This window comes from Protopterus annectens, chromosome 12.part0 (assembly GCF_019279795.1).
Source record: "Protopterus annectens isolate FY-2018-M chromosome 12.part0, PAN1.0, whole genome shotgun sequence".
Classification (NCBI taxonomy): Eukaryota; Metazoa; Chordata; order Ceratodontiformes; family Protopteridae; genus Protopterus; species Protopterus annectens.
Window position 1 is genome coordinate 860939934 of NC_056746.1, and position 21231 is coordinate 860961164.

Here is a 21231-nt window from a genome sequence, read left to right on the forward strand (position 1 = left end):
GAGCCTTGTGGGTTGGGTGTGACAGGTTTGCTTGGTTGTAGTAATTGATTTATGGTTGCCCAGAATATTTATGTCAGAGCCTTGTGGGTTGGGTGTGACAGGTTTGCTTGGCTGTAGTAATTGATTTATGGTTGCCCAGAACTTTTGTGGGTTATTTTGGCGAGAATGTTGAGGTTTCAGGTAATAATTTTATAGATATATATATATATATATATATATATATATATATATTTATATACACATGCATCAATATAAACTTTACCTTCATCTACAAGCAAATACACCAAATAGGATGTAGAACATAGACAAAGAAAGATAAACTCCCGAATAACTGGGGGATGGTGGGTGGGTAACCTGGACTGCAACAGTGAATACACTCGAACATCTACATCTATGTTAAGTGTACACAACTGTACTATGTTCTTCGTGTTTCACTGTTGCAGTCATTACATTTGGGTAGAATCCCGAAGCTATGGTTGGGAGGCTGGAGCTAAACAGCATTAGGTGCAGCTAAAAGGCCCTGCAGAACTGCAGTGGCAAAGCCTGCCCTGGACTTAGAGTAGAGAGGCAAATGATAATGCTTTGTAAAGGTGTGAACAGAACTCCAAGTAGCAGCCTCTAGAATGTCTTTGGTTGGTACTCCTCGGAGAAAGGCTGCTGAGGTGATTCTGGTGGAATGAGACCTAATGCCCCTGGGCACAGGTTTACCATGGTGCAAGTAGCAGAAACGGATGCAGTGGCTTATCCACTTTGAAATTGTCCACTTTGAAATAACCTTTCCTTCTGATCCTGCAGCATATGTCACTAGTGAGTGTTCAGTTTTTCTTAGAGCTTTAGTCCTGCTCAAGTAGAATCTAAGCTGTCTGTGTATGTCCAAGGAATGCAGAATTCTCTCCCCCTTGTTCTGCGGATTTGGATAAAAGGTTGGCAGATTAATTGTTTGGTTAAGAGCCACATTGGAAACCACCTTAGGCATAAATGTAGGATTTGTCCTCAGAGACACCCTGTCTGGGTAAAATATGATAAAAGGCTCTACAGCCATGAGGGCCTGTAGCTCAAACTCTTCTTGCAGAAGTAATTGCTAGTAGCAGAGCTGTTTTCCATAAGAACTTTATATCAGCGGTAGCAGCTGGTTCAAATGGAGGCAGGGTGAGCTTTTCCAATACATAATTGAGGTCCCATGCAGGTAACGGTGTTCTTCTAGGAGGCCTTAGAATTTTGGCTCCTCTAAGATACTGCTTTAGTAAAGGATGAGAAAAGATTGGTGGCTCTGTATTGTAATGAGCCTAAATGGCAGAGGCATGGATTTTAATTGAAGGAAAAGATAGGCCTTTGTCAAGCATCTCAGTTAAGTATTGTAATATCGGAGGAATATTTGGTTCTGCTGTATCAGTTCGTTGTGCTGGATTCCAAGCACAGAATCTCTTCCATTTATCAGCATAAGATTTTCTAGTACTAGGCCTTCTGGCTTCCAAAATGACATCCATCACAGCTTTACTGACAGGAGTTGTTTGTATAACTACATGATAAGCCATGCTGCCAGGTTCAATGTCTGGAGTTGATTGTGCAGGATCTGTTTTGCTGGGACAGTAGTTGCGGTCTTTGAGGTAAGGTCCAAGCTGGGTACTGAGACAAGTTCCTTAGGACTGGGTACCAGTATTGGCGGGGCCAGTCCAGGGCAATTAGTATCATCTTTGGTCTCTCTTGTCTGACTTTTAGGAGGACCTTGGGAAGAAGAGGCAGAGGAGGAAAGGTGTAAACGGATAGGTTTTTCCAACTGAAGGACAGGGCGTCCACTTTCCATGCTTGTCTGTGGTAAGTCCTTGTGCAGAATCTTTTCAATTGATAATTTTCAGGAGAGGCAAATAGATCTATGTCAGGGCTCCCCCATTTCTCTGTTATCATGCTCAAGACTTGTGGATTTAGTTTCCATTCGTGAGGGTCGCTTAAATAGTCTGCCAGAGTATTTTGCTTTCCTGGCAGGAATTGAGCTTGGAGATGTATTTTGTAGGTCAAAGCTATGTCCCACAATGTCATGGCTAATCTGCAAAGGGGGTATGAGTGTATGCCTCCTTGCTTGTTTACATACCACATGACCGTGGTGTTGTCTGTCTTTATCAGTAGTTGTCCCGGATGAAGCAAGTCCTTGAAGGCTGTTAGGGCATTTTAAACAGCTAGCATCTCTTTCTGGTTGCTATGTAGATGCATTTGTTTTGGGGTCCATATGCCCTGAATGCATCTTCCTGCCATGTGAGCCTCCCAGGCATAATCTGATGCATCTGTTGTTAAGGTCTGGCTGGCAGGGGGTAGAGTGAAGGCCTGTCCCATGTTTTGGTGACATGCCTTTGCCCACCATAGAAACTCCTGTTGAAGGCAGGGTATGAGAGGAATCATTGTTTCCAGACTCTGAGAATGCTGACTCCATAAACTTTTTAGGTACCATTGAAGTTTCCTCATATGCAATCGCGCATGTGGAATCAGTAGGATGCAGGATGCCATGAAGCCTAAAGCCTGCAGAATTTGTCTTGCAGATAACTGGGTTTTTGTCGCCATCAGTTTGAAGTAAGTAGTCAGTTGCCTTTGCTTGTCTGGCATGAGGTAAGCCATCTGGGCAGTTGTATTCAAGCTTGCACCCAGGAATGTTATCTTTTGAGAGGGTACCAGTTGTGATTTCTTTTCGTTTATTGTGTACCCTAGGCATGTTAGAAGCCTTTTCACAAACGCCAGGTGTTGAAGAAGAATGTCCTTGCTCTCTGCTTGAATGAGACCGTCGTCCAAGTAAGGGTATATTTGTATACATTTTTGTCTGCAAAATGCAATTACTGGTGCTAGGCACTTTGTGAAGACCCTGGGTGCAGTAGATAAGCCAAAGGGCAGTGCAGAGAATTGGTAATGCATTAAGCCAGCCTTGAATCTGAGGTATCTTCTGCACGACTGTCTTATTGGGACATTCAGGTATGTCTCTTTTAGATCTAATGTCACCAGCCAAGCATTCTTGCCCAGCATGGACAGAAGCTGCTGTAAAGTCAGCATTTTGAATTTTGGAATGTCCAGGTATGTGTTCAAAATTGATAAATCCAGTATTGGCCGCCAGGCCTTGTCTTTTCTGGGTACCAGGAACAGTCTTGAGTAAAAACCTTGTCCTTTATCCTGTTCTGGTACTGGCTGAATGGCCCCCATATCCATGAGGGATGTAACCAGTTTCTGTGCCTCTGCCCATTGATTTTTGGGCAGATCTGCCCAACCGTTTGCCATTGGCAGAGTGTGGAAATGGAATCTGTATCCGTGTGATACTATGTTTAGTACCCACTTGTCCTGGATTATTAACTGCCAATTTTGAGCAAAAAGTGCTAATTGCCCCCCTATGGGTGCTGCCAACAGATAAGTGCTTGGTGTAGGCAGAGGGAAGTCATTGGGACTGTTTTCTGTAGGTTTGCGCTTTATCTCCTCCTGATATGGAGGTAGAAGCACCCCATTGCTTTGACCTGTATGAATCTTGCGCCTGGTATCTGGAACCCTTAGGGTGTCTGGATTTGCCCCTTTGAGCTCTGACACAGTAAAGGACCAATTCTTTGTAGGCCAGTGTCTACTGAATCGTGGTGGCTGCACTTGTAAGATGTCTTCAACAGTTGCATAGACTTAGCTTTGTCTTCCATTTTCTCTAAAACCTCTTCTGCCTTAATACCAGAGTATCATGCTGTAAAGGTGCATCTAGCAATTTAGCTTTAACATGATCAGGCAAATTTTGTTCCTTTAGCCAGGCATGCCTCCTAAATCACAGATCCAATAAAGTACAGTTTTGTACCTACCATAAATGTAGATGTTCGAGTGTACACCCTGCTGCATTCATCACACTTGGGTTATCCTGTCGTCAGGCGGTCCCGCAGTCGGCCGGAATTCTAAAGTCTTGGTCCGGCGACAGTTGCTGTCGCTTCTTCCCTGACGTCAGTGTGCCAGGGGTATATATATATATATATATATATATATATATATATATATATATATACACTAATTACTGACCACCTTTTTGGGGGCACCTGACGGATGGATATATATATATATATATAATGCATCTGATAAATTTATGAAGTTTTTAGCACAAACACAAAATCCCTCTAGCTATAAGCAAATACATCAGGAAGGTTTTGTAGAGATTTAGTCAGTTAGATCAGAGGGGATGGAGGGGGTGGTAACCTGGACTGCAGCAGGGTGTACACTCTAACATCTACATTTATGGTAGGTACAAAACTGTACTATGTTCATCGTGTTACCCTGCTGCAGTCATCACACTTTGCTAGAATCCCAAAGCTAAGGATGGGTGGAGGATTCATAGAGGGTTAGAGGAGGCTAGAAGGCCCTGCAGAACTGCAGTGGCGAAGCCAGCTCTATTCTTAGAGTAAAGTGGTAAGTGGTAGTGTTTGGTAAAGGTGTGTACTGAACTCCAAGTTGCAGCTTCCAAAATCTCCTTGGTTGGAACCCCCTGAGGAAGGCTGTATATGTAGCTGTTGCCCTGGTAGAGTGTGGCCTAATGGTAACAGGAACTTGTTTTCCATGATGGGTATAGCAAAAACGAATGCAATGTCCTATCCATTTGGAAATGGTTTGTTTTGATATAGACTTCCCTTGTGAAGCTATACCATAGGATACAAAGAGCTGGTCAGATTTCCTGAAAACCTTAGTTTTATCCAAGTAGTAACGAAGTTGCCTGTGAATGTCCAAGGAATGCAGGAGTCTTTCTCCTTTGTTCTGTGGATTTGGGAAAAAGGTGGGTAAGTGGATGGTTTGATTTAGAGCCACACTGGAAACCACCTTAGGCATGAAGGAAGGATTAGTACTTAGATAAACTCTGTCTTGATGGAAAATGAGGAAAGGTTCCACTGCCATTAGTGCCTGCAGCTCTGAGACTCTTCTAGCTGAAGTTATTGCTAGCAGCAGGGCAGTCTTCCATGATAGAAACTGTAGATCTGCAGAGAAAGCTGGTTCAAAGGGAGGAAGCGTAAGTTTTTCCAGAACAAAATTGAGTTCCCATGTTGGTGTAGGTGCTCTCTTGGGGGGGGTCTAATGTTTTTTGCCCCTCTGAGGAACTGCCTTAGAAGTGGATGTGAAAATAAGGGTGGATCCGTGTTGTAGTGGGCTGAAATAGCTGATGCATGGATTTTAATGGAAGAAAAAGAAAATCCTTTGTGCAACATCTCAGTTAAATACTGTAGAATCTGAGGCATGTGAGGCTGAAGTGTGTTTTGGCCTTTAGCTTGGTTCCAGGCGCAAAATCTTTTCCATTTGTCTGAGTAGGCCTTCCTGGTGCTGGGCCTCCTAGCTTCCAGAAAAACCTCCATAACTGCTTGTGAAAGAGGAGCTGGCTGGATGCTTAGTTGATCTGCCATGCAGCCAGATTTAAGGTTTTGAGCTGGCTGTGTATAATCTGATTGTTTTGCTGTGTGAGCAAATGAGCAATTTGTGGCAAAATTCAAGATGGGCCTTGGCCCATATTCCTTAGTGGGTACCAGTGCTGGCGTGGCCAGTCTGGGGCTATGAGTATCAGTCGTGGTCTCGCCTTTCTGATTTTCAGTAGCACCTTTGTGAGGAGAAGCAATGGAGGGAAGGCATATACTGTCAGTTTTTTCCAACTGAGAGTGCGTCCACTTTCCAAGCTTGATGGTGAAGTGTCCTTGTACAAAATTTTGTTAGCTGATAGTTTTAGGGGCTGGTAAACAGGTCTATGTCTGGAAGGCCCCATTTTTGAGTTATCATTGCAAATACTTGTGGATCCAGCTTCAACTCGTGGGGATCCATGATGTTTCTACTTAGGTCGCCTGCCAATGTGTTCTTTTTTTCTGGCAGGAATTGAGCTTGTAACTGAACTTGGTAAGCCAGTGGTGTGTTATACAAGGTCATTGCTTGTCTGCATAGGGGGTAGGAGTGCGTACCTCCTTGTTTGTTCATGTACCACATTACTGTGGTGTTGTCCGTCCTTATTGTAAGTTGTCCTGGATGTAATAGGTCCTTGAAGGCTGTCAGAGCATTCTGTACAGCTAGCATCTCTTTTTGATTGATGTGCAGATTTCTTTGATCTGCATTCCATACGCCTTGAACGCACTGTCCTGCCATGTGTGCCCCCCAGGCATAGTTCGATGCATCTGTTGTCATAGTTTGCCTGGCTGGGGGCAAGGTGAAAGGCTGACCCTTATTGAGGTGACATGCCTGTGACCACCATAGAAACTCCTGTTGTAGGCATGGAATGAGAGATATCGTGTCCAAGCTGTGGCTGTGTTGAGACCATACACGTTTTAGGTACCACTGTAATTTCCTCATATGCAGCTTTGGAAATGGTATTAGTAGTATGCAAGATGCCATGAAGCCCAAGGCCTGCAGAATTTTTCTTGCAGGGAGTAGGGTCTTTGTTGCCATTGTTTTCAAATATTGAGTCAGTTGTAGTTTGTCTGGCGTCAGATAAGCTTTCTGGGCCGTTGTATTCAAGCTGGCACCCAGGAATGTCATATTTTGTAAGGGTACTAGTTTTGATTTCTTTTCGTTTACTGTGTACCCCAGGCAACTTAAAAGATGTTTTACAAAAGCCAGATGTTGTAAGAGGATGTCCTTGCTTTCTGCTTGAATGAGGCAGTCGTCCAAGTATGGGTATATTTGAATTCCTCTTTGTCTGCAGTATGCAATTACTGGTGCCAGGCATTTTGTGAAGACCCTGGGCGCAGTAGATAAGCCAAAGGGCAGTGCAGAGAATTGGTAATGGGTTGAACCTGCAATGAAACGGAGATATCTTCTGCAACTTTGTCTGATAGGGACATGAAGGTATGCCTCCTTGAGGTCCAACGTTACTAGCCATGCTTTCTTGCCCAACACGGGAAGAAGCTGCTGTAGTGTTAGCATCTTGAATTTGGGTACTTGTAAGAAGGTGTTTAGAATTCAAAGGTCCAGAATTGGTCTCCAGGCATTGTCCTTTCTGGGGACTAGAAAGAGTCTTGAGTAAAATCCTTGGCCTTGCTCTCAGGTAGGTACCAGATGAATGGCTCTCATATCCATGAAAGCTGTAATTTGTTTTTGTGCCTCTGCCCATTTATTTTGTGGCAGGTTTGGCATTCCCCTTTTCAATGGCAAGGTGTGGAAATGGAATCTGTATCCTCGTGAAATTATGTCTAGGACCCATTTGTCCTTTGTGACAATGTACCAGTTGTCTGAAAAAAGTGCGAGTTTTCCTCCCAAGGGAGCTGCCAAGAGACTGTTGCTTGGCCAGATGAGTTGCAAGTCATTGAGTTTGCCTTCTGGTGGATTGGGGCCTGTCTTCTCCTCCTCCCTTCTGTGTTGCAGTGCCCCATTGTCGAGGTTTTTATTGGGTGTGTGGTTGTCCTCTGCCTCTTGGACGTCTGTATTTACCCCTCTGTGGTCTGTCAGTAGCTGGAAAGGACCAATTTTTAGTTGGCCAATTTCTGCTGAAGCGAGGGGGCTGTACCTGTAGAAAATCTTTGACTGTCTGCATAGATTTTGCCTTATCCTCCATTTTCTTTAAGACTTCTGCCTTAACTCCAAATAGAACATCCTGCTGTAAGGGAGCATCTAGAAGCTTAGCTTTAACATGATCAGTCAGAGTTTGTTCCTTTAACCAAGCATGTCTATGTATAACAGACCCAGTGACAGCTGCTCTGCAGGAAGCCTCCAAAGAATCAAAACCACATTGTAAAGTATGTCTGCCCACCTGTTCAGCTGCATGCAACAGATCCTGCATTTCTTTCAATTCAGACTGTTGAGGGAGTGTGCTCATTTTTTGTTTTAGCTGAGACATGAGAAATTGCTGATATTTTTGCATGTGAAATTGGCAATTTAGTGCTCTCATATCTAGAGTGGCTGAGGTGTAAACCTTCTTCCCCCACCTGTCTAGTGTTCTGGAGTCCCTTTCAGAGGGTACAGGATTTTTTGCCATAGAAGCCTTAGCCCCTTTGGGACCCTGGGAGATAGTCTCTGGATCAGCAACAGGACTTTTATAAAGGAATGTGTGTGAATCAGGCACTCTATAGTATCTGTCTGGTTTGGCTGGAGCAGGAGGCAGAGAATCTGGGTTCAAACTAGATTCTAAGTAAACATCATCCACAATGTCTAAAACTGGGGGGAAGGCAAGTGGTCTGTGCTGGGGGAGTAAAGGGAACTCTGAGCCTTTTCTTTGAGTCAGAGTAGTCCTGACTTTCCCAGTGAAAATGTTCCCTCATAGTGTGTAAAGTTTCCCCAAAGGAGTAGTCTTCAGGAGGAGAAGCTGAGGGAATAGAATCCTCAGCATCAGAATCTTCATAAGGGGAGAAGGAGTAATCCTGGTCCCCAGAGGAACCTGAGGAAATAGACACTTGATCAGAGGAGGCATAATCTTCCTCTTGTCTAGGCCTTTTGTCAGGTGGGGGTTGGGAACCCCTGATTAAAGAGATCAAATCTTCAGCCATTTTAAGCATCTGTTTCTTAGGCATGGGGCCTTGAACTGGAGACTGCAGTGCAGTCTTTTTAGGTTCAATAGGAGTCTTAAGCTTAGGATACGTTTTTATGGTGAGCGTCGTCAGTCTGAAGACGCCTTCAGAAACCGAAGGCGTTTCTGCAGGACCGACATCTCTTTCTGCAGAGTCGTCGGTAGGGGCTGAACAAAATAGCTGCATCGGCCTAGCGCTCTCCGCCAAAAGCTCCAAAGCGGTCTCGGGTTCCAAATCTGCGGTAGTCAGGAGCTGCGTCGGAGCCTCACTGAAGACCGGTGAACTGGAGACCAGTCCAGCTGAGGCCTTGGAGTCTGGCTTGGGCCTAGGCTGCCTGTCCTTATCCTTGCGTTTTTTGTGCACGCCGGTAGTCGGTTGCTCCGACGGCATTGTGTAGTTAAATTTTCTACCGAAATAGTGTCGTGCGAAATCAAAGCATCTTTTTATAGTACGCTTATTAAACCTAGCACAAAAACGACAACCAGTGACGTCGTGGTCTGGGCCTAGGCAAGGTATGCAGTAAGAGTAAAAATCCTTATGAGGTATTTGTTTCCCACAAGAAATACAATTAACTTTTTCTGACATCGGTCTGAGGCAAGAAAAGTTTCCCCAACGGGGTACTTAGCTTTACTGAAGACTTCGGATCTGAAATTCGACTTCGAAAATCTCAGGAGTCGGCCGACCGGCACTTGCGAACTGCTTCTGCTTCGGGCACTGCGTGGCAAGAAAGACTGAAGAAAATGGCGTTGGATGCATTTTATATATACATATATATATATATACATATATATATATATATATATATATATACCCCTGGCGCACTGACGTCAGGGAAGAAACGACAGCAACCGATGCCGGACCAAGACTTTGGAATTCCGGCCGACTGCAGGACCGCCTGATGACAGGATAACCCAAGTGTGATGACTGCAGCAGGGTAACACGATGAACATCGGCGACCCTGCAGGAGGCCTCTAAGGAGTCAAAACCACATTGCAAAATATGCTTTCCAACCTGTTCAGCTGCATGCAATAATTCCTGCAATTCTTTATTTTCTTCACATTCAGAAATCAAAATCATTTTCTATTTCAGCAATCCCATAACATGTTGTTGATACTTAAGCATATGAAATTGACAGTTTAAGGCTCTGATTGCCAAGGTTGCATATGTATAAACCTTTTTTCCCCATCACTCCAGTGCCCTGGAATCTCTGTCAGAGGGGGTAGGATTTTTTGCTGTTGAGGCCTTAACTCCATTTGGACCCTGTGAAATAGTTTCAGGATCAGCAGCAGGGTTTCTAAATAAAAATTTATGAGAGTCAGGGACCCTGTAATAACTGTCAGGCTTACTAGGAGCCGGAGATAAGGAGTCAGGGGTCAAGCTCGACTCCGAAAACACATCATCCACAATGTTTAAAATAGGGGGGAATGGCTAAAGGCCTGTGCTGAGGGAGAAGGAAATTCCTGAGCCCCTTTTTTGATTCTGAGAAATCTTGACTCTCCCAGTGAAAATGCTCCCTCAAAGTATGCAAGGTTTCCCTAAATGAATAATCCTCAGAAGGAGAAGCAGATGGTATAGACTCCTCTGCATCAGAATCCTCATAGGGAGGTATAGATAATTCCTGATCAGAAGTGGAATCAGAAGAAATAGAAACCTGAACTGAAGATTCATAATCAGTGCCTTGCCTAGGCCTCTTATCTGGAGGGGGATGGGTACCCCTGATCAAGGTAATAAGGTCTTCAGCCATTTTAATCATCTGTTTTTTGCTTTTGCAGCTGTCGTTGGTTTGATATACAAATGTTGAGGTCTGTCATACCCTCAGAAGCCGGTGCCTGCTCAGTGGCTCCGGACCCATCCGAGGGAGATACATCCGTCGGTCCAATACCTTGAGTATCGTGTGGCATGCCGGACTCCACATGGGTGTCGGTATAGGCCTGCGACTCGAAGGTAGCTGGTATCAGGGGCTGCGAAAGCGCCTCACTGAGCACCGGCGAACCGGCGACTGGCTTAGGAGAAACTTCGTCCTCTGTTTTGGATCTCTACTGCCTTTCTCTGTCCTTTTCTTTGCGTTTTTTATGTACTCCGGTAGTCGGATTACTATCTGACAACATTTCTGGGTAGTTAAATCTGTTTCCAAAATACTTTGAGGCAAAAATATACCGACGCTTAATAGTGCGTTGGTTAAATCTAGCACAAAACCCGACAGCCAGGCACGTTGTGATCAGGGACTAGGCAAAGAATACAGTATAAATGGAAATCCTTATGAGGTATTTGCTTCCCACAAGTAATACAATTATTAACTTTTTCTGACATCGGTATGGAGGAAGAAAAAAGTTTCCCCAACGGGGTACTTAGCTTTATTGAAAACTTCAGATCTGAAACTCAAACTCGAATATTTCAGTAGTTGGCCGACCGGCACTTGCGAAATGCTTCTGCTTCGGGCACCGCGCGGCAAGAAAGACTAAAGAAAATGGCGTCGGCTGCATGTTTTATACCCCTGACGACCTGATGTCATGGAAGAGGAGACAGCAACCAACGCAGGACCCAAGACTTTGGAATTCAGGCCGAGTGATGGCAACCTGTCAGCAGATTACCCAAATGTAATGACTGCAACAGTGAAACACGAAGAACATCGGAGACAACGTGGTGGTCAAAAGTCAGGTTTCTGTCAACATGGGTGCTCAAACACCTCACGACTGATTGCGTTCTTACAAGACTTACTAATGTGTTAATTTGTGGGGACATCACTCTTCAAAGGGGATGATGATGCATTTTTTGGCATTTAGATTGAGGCCATGTTTCTGGCACCAGTTGTTTGGGTGAGACCCTCTTGTAGCTTATTCAGAATTGTTTTATTAAGTCAGTCCTTTGAATTCTTTACTTTATTGCAAATTTGTTGGCTTACTTTTGTAGATTATAGTATTGTAGGACTGCTAATGTTGACATTTTACATATCTGGACTGCTGGAGTGGTTTCACCAGTGAGAATTGCTAGTGCTGTAATGAATATCTGTTTATTTGTAAATAAAAGCTATATTAACCAAGATGCTAGAGTTAACAGAGAATTAGATTCAGAACGAGAATTATAATTTTAAGGCAAATATTAGGCATTTATTCATTGTTCAAATGCATGTACACTACAGGCAGGAGGTCGACTTTGGTCTCCTGCGGCAGTGAAAGAGTTAACTATATGATATATTTTATATGCAGCCCCAAGACCATTTCTGTTCACTCAATGCGGCCCCGGCAATCCAAAAGGTTGGACACCCCTGGTTTAGATCCACACTGGACGTCACCTTAGGAATAAAGGACAGGTTAGTCCTGATGGAAACCCTGTCAGCATGGAAAATAATGAAGGGTTCCACAGTCATTAGTGCCTGCAACTCACTCTTCTTGTTGAAGTTATGGCTAAAAGCAAGGCTGTTTTCCAAGAGAGGAATTTTAACTCTGCTGAAGCTGCACGTTCAAAAGGGGGAAGCGTGACCTTTTCCAGTACAATGTTAAGGCCCTAGGCAGAGGTGGGTGCTCTCCTAGGGGGCCTTAAGTTGCCCCTCTCAGGAACTGTTTGTTGAGAGGGTGAGAAAATAGGGGTGGCTCAGTATTATAATGAGCTGAGACGGCAGAGGCATGAATCTTAATGGAGAAGAAGGATAAGCCTCTGAGGAGCAGCTCTGCTAGGTAATCCAGCATTAGAGGTAAGGAGGGCACTGCTGTGTCCTTCCCTTGAGACTGGTTCCAAGAACAATAACTTTTCCACTTTTCAGCATAGGATTTCCTAGTACTAGGCCTTCTGGCTTCAAGAATGACGTGCTGCACCTGTTTGCTGAGGGCTGCTGGTGGTGTATTCAAGGGATAAGCCAGGCTGCAAGGTTTAGGGATCGCAATTGTGGATGCAAAAGCTGCCCCTCCTGCTGAGATAGCAGAATAGGAGTCTGGTGAAGGTGCCAGGGTGGCACTGTTGTCAGACTGTGCAAGAGTGGGTACCAGTGCTGGCGTGGCCAGTCTGGGGCAATAAGAATTGCCCTTGGCCTGTCCTGTTTTATCTTGAGTAGTACTTTTGAGAGGAGGGGCAGATGGGGAAGGCATAAATTGAGAAGTTTTCCCATTGAAAGAATAGGGCATCCACCTTCCAGGCCCTGCTGTGAGGGTTCCTGGTGCAGAATTTGCTCAACTGGTGGTTCTTGGGGGAGGCAATTAGGGCCACCTCCGGTGTCCCCCACCTCTGGATCTGAAGGTTGAAGGTGTTAGGTTCCAATTTCCACTCATGTGGGTCTAGGAGATTTCTGCTCAAGTTGTCTGCCAGTGAATTTTGTTTGCCTGGCAGGAATTGAGCTTGTAGATGCACTTGGTTGTTCAAGGCTGTGTTCCACAGGCCATGGCTAACCTGCAGAGCAGGTAAAAATGGGTTCCCCCTGCTTGTTTATGTACCACATAACTGTGGTGTTGTTTTTTTTTTAAGCAGTTGTCCTGGAAGGATTAGGTATTTGAAGGCTGTCAGAGCATTCTGTACAGCTAGCATCTTTTTGATTGATGTGCAGGAGAATCTGGGCTGGGCTCCAGTGGCCCTGAATGCATCTGCCTGCCATGCGAGTCCCCCATGCATAGTCTGATGCGTCTGTTGTCAGGGTTTGGGTGGCGAGGGGGTGAGTGAAAAGCAGTCCCTTGTTTTGGTTGCATGCTTCTGTCCACCAAAGGAACTCTGCCCTTAGACAAGTTATGATTGGAATGACTGTTTCCAGGTCCTGAGAATGATGGCACCAAAGACTTTTCAAGTACCATTGAAGTTTCCTCATATGCAGTCTTGCATATGGAACTGGCCGAATACATGAGGCCATGAACCCTAGGGCTTGCAGTATTTGTCTTGCAGATAGCTGGGTTCTGGTGGCCATTTGTTTGAAGTAGTTCGTCAGATAGGCCTGTTTTTTCTGAAGCGAGAAATGCCATCTGGGAAGCTGTGTCCAAGCTTGCTCCCAGGAAATACAATCTTTTGACTGGGCACCCGTCGTGATTTCTTTTCATTGATGGTGTACCCCAATGAAGTGAGAAGGCTTTTTACAAATGCCAGGTGCTGAAGTAGCAATTCCAGACTGTCCGCCCGAATCAGGCAGTCGTCCCAAGTATGGGAAAATTTGGATATTTCTCTGCATGCAGTATGCAATGGCTGGAGCCAGGCACTTTGTGAATACTCAAGGTGCAGTAGATAAGCCAAAGGGAAGTGCAGAGAACTGATTGTGCATACAGCCTGCCCTGAAGCATAGATATTTTCTACAAGACTCCCTTATGGGGATGTGCAGATAAGCTTCTTTTAAGCCTAGAGTGACTAACCAGGCATCCTTGGCTAGCATAGGGAGAAGCTGTTACAGGGTAAGCATCTTGAATTTTGGGACTACCAGAAAGGTGTTGAGAGTGAATAGATCCAGGATTGGGCGCCAAGAGCCCTCTTTTCTGGGCACCAGTAAAAGTCTGGAGTAGAATTTGAGCAGGGAAGTACTTGCTTCTGAGCCTCTGCCCACTGGTTTGGAGGAAGATCTGGAAACCTGCTTGGGGTTGGCAGTGTATGGAAGTAGAAACTGTACCCCATGGGATACAATGTTTAGGACCCATATGCCCTGAGTAATAGATGTCCAGTTTTTTGCTTGAAGGGCAAGTTTTCTTCCTAGGGGCACAAGTAATTGGGCAGGGCTGGGAAGGATAATTGAAAAGTCATTGTGAACGTTTTCCATACAGGGGCGGCTTACCACTCCTTGTTTTTGAGGTGGGGGCACTCCATTGTTTAGATCTCTGCATACCCTGAGACTGTAGTCTGGGTGCCCCGTTTCCCCTGGGTTTGGTCTGAGAAGGCCTGGAAGGGGCTGGAAAGGACCAGTTTTTAGAAGGCCAATGCCTACTGAATCTAGGTGGTTGCACTTGTAAGAATTCTTTAACAGTTTGCATAGATTTAGCTTTTTCTTCCATCTTTTTAAGAACCTCTTCTGCTTTGGTGCTAAATAAACCGTCCTTATTTAAAGGAGCATCTAGTAATTTGGATTTGACACTATCTGGCAAGGTTTGTTCCTTCAGCCAAGCATGCCTTCTCAGTACAGACCCAGTGACTGCAGCCCTGCAAGATGCTTCTACAGCATCAAAGCCACACTGCAAAGTATGCTTACTAACTTGGTTTGCAGAATGTATTAGCTCTTGTAAATCTTTATTTTCTGCACAATCTGGGAGTAACCCCATTTTATGCTTAATTAGTTCCATAATATACTGCTGGTACTTCAACATGTAAAACTGGCAATTCAATGCCCTGATGGCAAGTGCTGCATAGGTATATACCTTCTTACCCAATCTGTCTAAAGCTCTGGAATCCCTGTCTGTAAGGGTAGGATTTTTGGCTCTAGTAGCCTTAATACCTTTAGGTCCCTGGGAAATGGTCTCTGGATCCGCAGTAGGATTCTTGGAGAAATGTGTGGGAATCAGGTACTCTTGTAGTAGTACCTGTCAGGTTTCCTAGGGGCCGGGGGTAAAGTATCTGGATTAAGACTGGATTCCATAAAAACATCATCTACAATATCCAGGACAGGGGGTATAGCTAGAGGCCTGTGCTGACACAACTCTAAAAATTCTCTTAGAGTCTCTTTTTGGACAGAGTAGTCCTGGCATTCCCAGCAGAAATGCTCTCAAAGTAAGCAAGCTTGCACCAAAAGAAAAATCCTCTGGAGGGGAGGCAGAGGGAATGGATTCCTCTGCATTTGAATCCTCATAGGTTGATAAGGGCATGTCCTAATAATCAGAAGGGTCAGAGTCAGACTCCTGGTCTGTAGAATCAGAATGAAACTCCATTCTTTGTCTCTTAGCCGGGGAAGGCTGGCTTCCCCTAAATAGGGTAAATAAGCATTTGTTTTTGTGGCATGTGAGCTTGAATATCCGCTTTGGTCATCTGTTTTCTAGGCGTAGTGTGTACACTTGGCCTCAGAAACTCGGTAGTTTTAGCTAAAAACAAAGTCGGCGGTTTAATTCGAACATCGGTAGTTCGGAATACACCCTCACAAGCTGGTGTCTGCCCAGCGGCTCCAGACCCATCCAAGGTAGAGACATCTGCAAGTTCCATAGTCGAAGCATCTTGCGGCATACTGGACTCCGAATGGGTCTCAGCAGAGGCCTGCGAATCTGTAGAAGCGGGCATCAGGGGCTGCAAGGGCACCTCACTGAGTACTGGCGGACTGGCAACTATCTTAACGGAAGTGTCGTTGGCAGTTTTAGATCTATGCAGTCTGTCTTTATCTTTACATTTTTTTTTTTTGAAGATCAGTAGTCTGATGGCTTATCGAAGCCATTTCGGAATACAGAGAATAAGAGCGAAAAAATTTAGTGACAAAGATAACCTGACAAATTGTTTGGGCGTTAACAGACAGCGAGGGACGTCATGGTCCGGATCTAAACAGGTGACGCATTAAGAATGAAAAACTCTGAGGTATTTGCTTTCCACAGGCAAGACAATTGTTAACTTTTTCTGACATCGGTTAGAGCAAGAAAAAAGGATCCCCAACGAGGTACTTAGCTTTAGAAGACTTCAGGATTACAAACTCAAAAATGAAAATTTCAGGTAGCGGCCAACTGGCACTTGCAAACTGCTTCTGCTTCAGGCTCTTCCTCGGCAAGAAAGACTGATGTAATGGTGCCGGCTGCCTGTTTTATACCCCTGATGACCTGACGTCATGGAAGAAGCAACAGCATCTGATGCAGAAATCCTAAGACTCTGGTATTCGGGCCGACTGAGGGCTACCTGCAGGCAGATAACCCAAGTGTGATGAGTGGAGCAGTGAAACACGAAGAACATCCCTGCTGTATGATCAGGGAAGAAGGACAAGATCGGTGACTAGTAAAATTAATGAAACAGCCCTGTTTTAAGAATAATCCTATTTGAAATTCAACGTGAAAGACAAACACATAGTCCTCTACTATCTAAAATGTCTGGATTCTGCTACAGACAATAATGAGTGGAAAGAAAGTATCCAACTTTTATAGAAAGGCAAGAAAGCCAACTGCATTACAAACTTGTCCTCAGTGTGTTCTCACCCTGCAGTAGACATTTATACATACAGTTGTTTTATCTCTTTGTGAAAGATGGAAATGCTAAGGTGGGGGTTTTCCCCACATTAACATGAAGTATAACCATGCCACACTGCCCATATGCATGCAAGACACAAATCTCTCTACATAATTTAGAACTACTCAATTTTTATACTTTTCCTCTTGAAAATCGTATAACAACTTGTTATAACGTCATGAGTAATGACTCATCTTACCCCATGATCAGGGGATACATCATGTGGTTCCATACTTCAGAATTGCAAGAGAACTTAGCAGCTTTCTTTTTTTATAGACAGAAGCATAAAACATCTGCATACTTGTATGTTGGGGTGGGTTGGGACAGTGATGCACTGGCCTGCTTGTTTACTAAACATTTTACTAAACACTGCTTTGCAAGCTCTCTCAAACAGCCAGAATGATGCACACACAAAACACTAGACTGGACTAATCTATCATGGAAGCACTGGAGGACGAAACAATGCAAAGGAAAGTACAAACTTCAAGGTCTTACCTGTTACCAGATAGTTCATAATGAGTCTGTTCATGTCTGCTCTCTGGATATGCAGATTGTTGAGCTTTTCCATCCACTCATCTTTGGAAATTTCCTCAGGCTTTTCAGCATAACTCATTCTGTAAAGTGCCTACATAGGAAACAGACCATTACTAACATCAATAAATACTCACATAAACATACAGAATACATTCACCTGCAAAACAGTGTGCCATAAAATACTACACACAAAAAGAGCACTGGAACACTCTCAGATATGCTACTATATATGTATATAAATTAAGAAATCATTGCTATGTTGTTGTGTACTACACTGATCTCCCTTCTCCATCTTCTACAGAATCTGTACATGTCTAAATACATTTCCAAACTGGCAAAAGAGAAAATAAAAATTGCAGGCCAATACAGCCTTGTGCTGATGGAGGTGAAGATTATGCAAACATTCAGTAAGAGTAAACTACATTGGGTAGAACAACAGCAGTTTAAGGTACTTATAACAGCAGATCTTTCAGAGGTCCGTGAAGACATACTACACCTAGATTACAATTTTAATTACTTAAAAATGTCTGTGAACAAAAGTTCCTGAATAACGGAGTTACTTTGTATAACCATTAGTTTGAGTCACCTGAAGGAGCAGCCTCTTCTGTACCACCTCTCTCTACAAGCTTGCTGGATAAGTGTTAATGTCCTACAAAGACATCTTTAATCAAATGACTAGTGTTTTGAAAATGTGGGATAAGACACAAATCTTTTTTAAAAGTAACTTCTCTCTCCTCTGTTCCAGGTCTGTAATAATTTCATCAGCTGGTTGCCAAAATAGTACATGTTGGGTAAAGCTTTTTGTTTTGTGAAATCAATGTCAATTAACACATACCCAAACAGTGCAGTTTTATTATTAGGCATCCCTGGAAAAGATTGTAACAGTTATGATAAGGTGTTGGGGGTTTTGCCTCCCACTTCAGTTCACTTTCAATCCTGTTCAAATGAACACATGAATTTAATTAGGTTTTGATGAAATATGTCAACTTCACAGGCGATATTCTTTGCGTAACTGTGGTATCCAAAACCACAGGACCACCATTAGGATACCCCTGTTCTGAATCACTTGTGCCTTCCTCTAACACACAATATCAAAAGCTCACTTAGAAAGCATGTACTACAGGACAGTTAGTGTTGTGCTTCTGGAAACTAATCTTCAGCAGGTGCTCCATTTGCAAAGCTGGTACCTGGCTGGGGTTATTTTTTTAGAATTTTATAATTCACTGAGAGGCTTGAGTAAAGTTGATTCTGGCTGCTGAATCTGGATATCTGAGAATGGTGATCATTACCGGTGTGGTTATAGGCTCGAAAAAGTTATGTTCTTATCATAACATTCCACCTGTGTTGTTCATCTTCATTCATTCATTACTGATGGGTGTTAGTTCCGTCCTCGGAACAGAGCCGGCTTTATAACAAGCTCGTGCCAGCCAAAAATCTCTCACGCTACGCTTTCACCCATAGTGCCCCTCTCCCTGTTAGCTCAGATTGAATTTGCCTGTGATAAGGAAAGCAGAGGTGTTTTCTGAGCAGAAACCCTAAAACAGGATTAGGACTCAATCTGATCCTCCAGGAGCTTCTGGAGGGGGAAGGTGGGTGGGACGTAATGAATGAATGAAGATGAACACAGATGGAATGTTATGGTAAGAACATAACTTCTTTATCTGAGGTTGTTAATTTTCATTCATTCCTTACTGATGGGAACAAAGTCCCTAGCTACTTTATGTCCTGGGAGGCCCTTACGGAAGAATGTTCCCGAGTACCATTGAACCAAAGGATGCTCTTCCCCTGGACACCAGGTTCAATTTGTAATGAGTAATAAAGGTATGGGGAGTAGACCAGGTTGCAGTTGCAAAAACATCATCCGCTGAAGCCCCTGAATGAAAAGCCACAGAAGTTGCCACTGATCTGGTTGAGGGTGCTTTGACCTTGCTCGGTAGAGGAATTTTATTCTGTTGGCAAATGAAGGATATACAGTTTTTCAACCACTTAGATAAGGTCACTTCAGAAACAAGATCACCCAATTTCAGACCAGAGAAAGACACAAACAACTGGTCTGATTTACTTACTGGTTTTGTTCGGTGCAGATAAAAATGTAATTGTCTATGTACATACAACAAATGAAGGCAGTATTCCCCTTTACTCTAATAGTTTGAAAATAAATAAATAAAAAAACAGGAAGGCCAATCATCTGGTTAATTGTCAATTCTGAGATAATTTTATGAAGGCAGGAGGGGTTAGTCCAGAGTGATACTCTGTCTCTATAAAAGATCCTATAAGGATGTTTGATGCACAAGGTCTGAAGCTCAGATATGCGTCTAGCTGAAGGTATGGCTACTAAAAACAGTGACTTCCAGGCCAAAAACTTCATATCACAAGAATCTGCAGGTTCGAAAGGTGGTTGTGTTGAGAGTGTAGCACTAGTGTTAAATTCTAAGGGTCAATCAGTTACTTGAAAGGTGCTCTGATGTGCGAGACCAGTTTTAAAAAGGTTTTGCAGAGACAATGGGAGATTAGCATAAATCTTGGAAACACTCATGAAAGCTTGAGATTGCAGCCAAATGGACTCTAATTGTGGAGGCTGCCACTCCTGACTGTAGAGGATCTGACAGATAATTTAAAACCATCGTAACAGGAGCTGAGCAAGGATCTAGTTTCTTTTGTTAGGACCAAATAAGAAATCTCTTCCATTTGCTGACAGATTTTCCTGGTGGATGGTTTTATGTGAAGCCAGAAGAATATTGCGTATAGGAGAGGTAAAGTTACTCTGCCTGGCTATTACCGGAAGTGGAGAAACCAAGGTGTCGGATTCAGACTGGGAAGGTTGACATGCAGCAACCCTTGCGGATGCGCGATCAGTTCCGGAGTTGGATCCGGAATCCAGGGCTGGCGTACTAGGTGGGCCCAAAGGAAGGGAAACCATATTTGTCATGGCCAATAAAGGGCAATGAGGGTTACCTTGCTTCTCAGACAAAGGGCCTTCCTTAGAACAAGGGGAAGGGAAGGAAGCCATTCAGAAGTCCCACAGGCCAATTGTGTATCAGATCGTCCCTCAGAGATTCCCCCTTTGGTAGGGATTAGAGCAATGTAGCTGCGGGATTTGTTGCTTAGTGGGAAGGCGAAAATATCACAGTAGGGCTGACCCCAGCGGCTGAAAATCTTCACCGCCACGACTGGATTGAGGAACCACTCATGAGGCAGTAGAATAAATCTGCTTAGCTTGTCTGCAATCACATTAGAAACCCCAGGAATATGCGTTGCTATCAGAAAGTGGTCGGAAGCTATCGCCCATTGCCAAAGTCTCATGGCCTCTCAACACAACTGGTAGGGCTTGCTTCCTCTTTGTTTGTTGGATGTACCAGACTACTGACATGTTGTCGGACTGCACAGCAATTGTCCCTGATGGAAGGATGGATTTAAATGCTTGCAAAGCTACAAGCACTTCCCTCAGTTCTAGGACACTGATATACAGATTGGCCTCTATATCTGACCAAGTGCCTTGGACAGTCTTCCCTTGGTAAAGCCCAACCTATCAGGGAAGTGTCCATGGTCATCGTGGCTCTGGGCTGAAGTGGGCAGAAGGGGAGACTTCATAGCGCTTCGTCTGGCTTCATCCACCACATCAGATCCACTTTGCATCATTCGTTGAGTTATATGCATCTGAAAAGACAATGGATGGTGCAAGATATGCCACTATCAGTAGGAGCCATTGGAGAATTCTCATGTTTAGTCTTGCTAAGGGCACTATGGTAACTGACGCTGCCATGAAGTCCAGGAGTTGAAGAACCGCCTGAGCAAAGACTAAGTTTTGACACAGTATCACCCGGATTTGGGATCTTGTCCTGTGTAATCTGTGGTCCGGAAGAGAGACAAGGCAAGCATGTGTATGGAAAACTGCCCCTATAAATTCCAAAATTTGAGAAGGAATCAAGTTGTACTATCCCCAGTTTACGGAGATCCCCAGGGATTCTGCTAGTTTGAGAGTGTAGTTTAGAGCTATCTCCAGTAGATGCTTGGTGGGGGCTGTGAGGAGTCAATCGTGTAAATATGTTAACACCCGGAATCCTTGAATTTGCAAGTGAGCTGTTACTACTGCCATGCACTTGGCAAACAACTGGGAGCTGTTGAGAGTCCAAATGGCAGCATGCAGAAT

At 44.1% G+C, this 21231-nt stretch overlaps 1 protein-coding gene across 2 annotated transcripts in view; it reads right to left on the reverse strand.

Moving 5' to 3' along the window:
* The window catches only part of GID8 (GID complex subunit 8 homolog), a 444881-nt gene that overhangs the window by 133154 nt on the left and 290496 nt on the right, over nt 1–21231 (reverse strand). For both annotated transcript variants that reach the window (XM_044089903.1, XM_044089902.1), the window contains exon 2: nt 17043–17172. In XM_044089903.1, the coding sequence (XP_043945838.1) occupies nt 17043–17160 (118 nt within the window). In that variant the 5' untranslated portion in view covers nt 17161–17172. The remainder of the gene's footprint in view (nt 1–17042; nt 17173–21231) is intronic.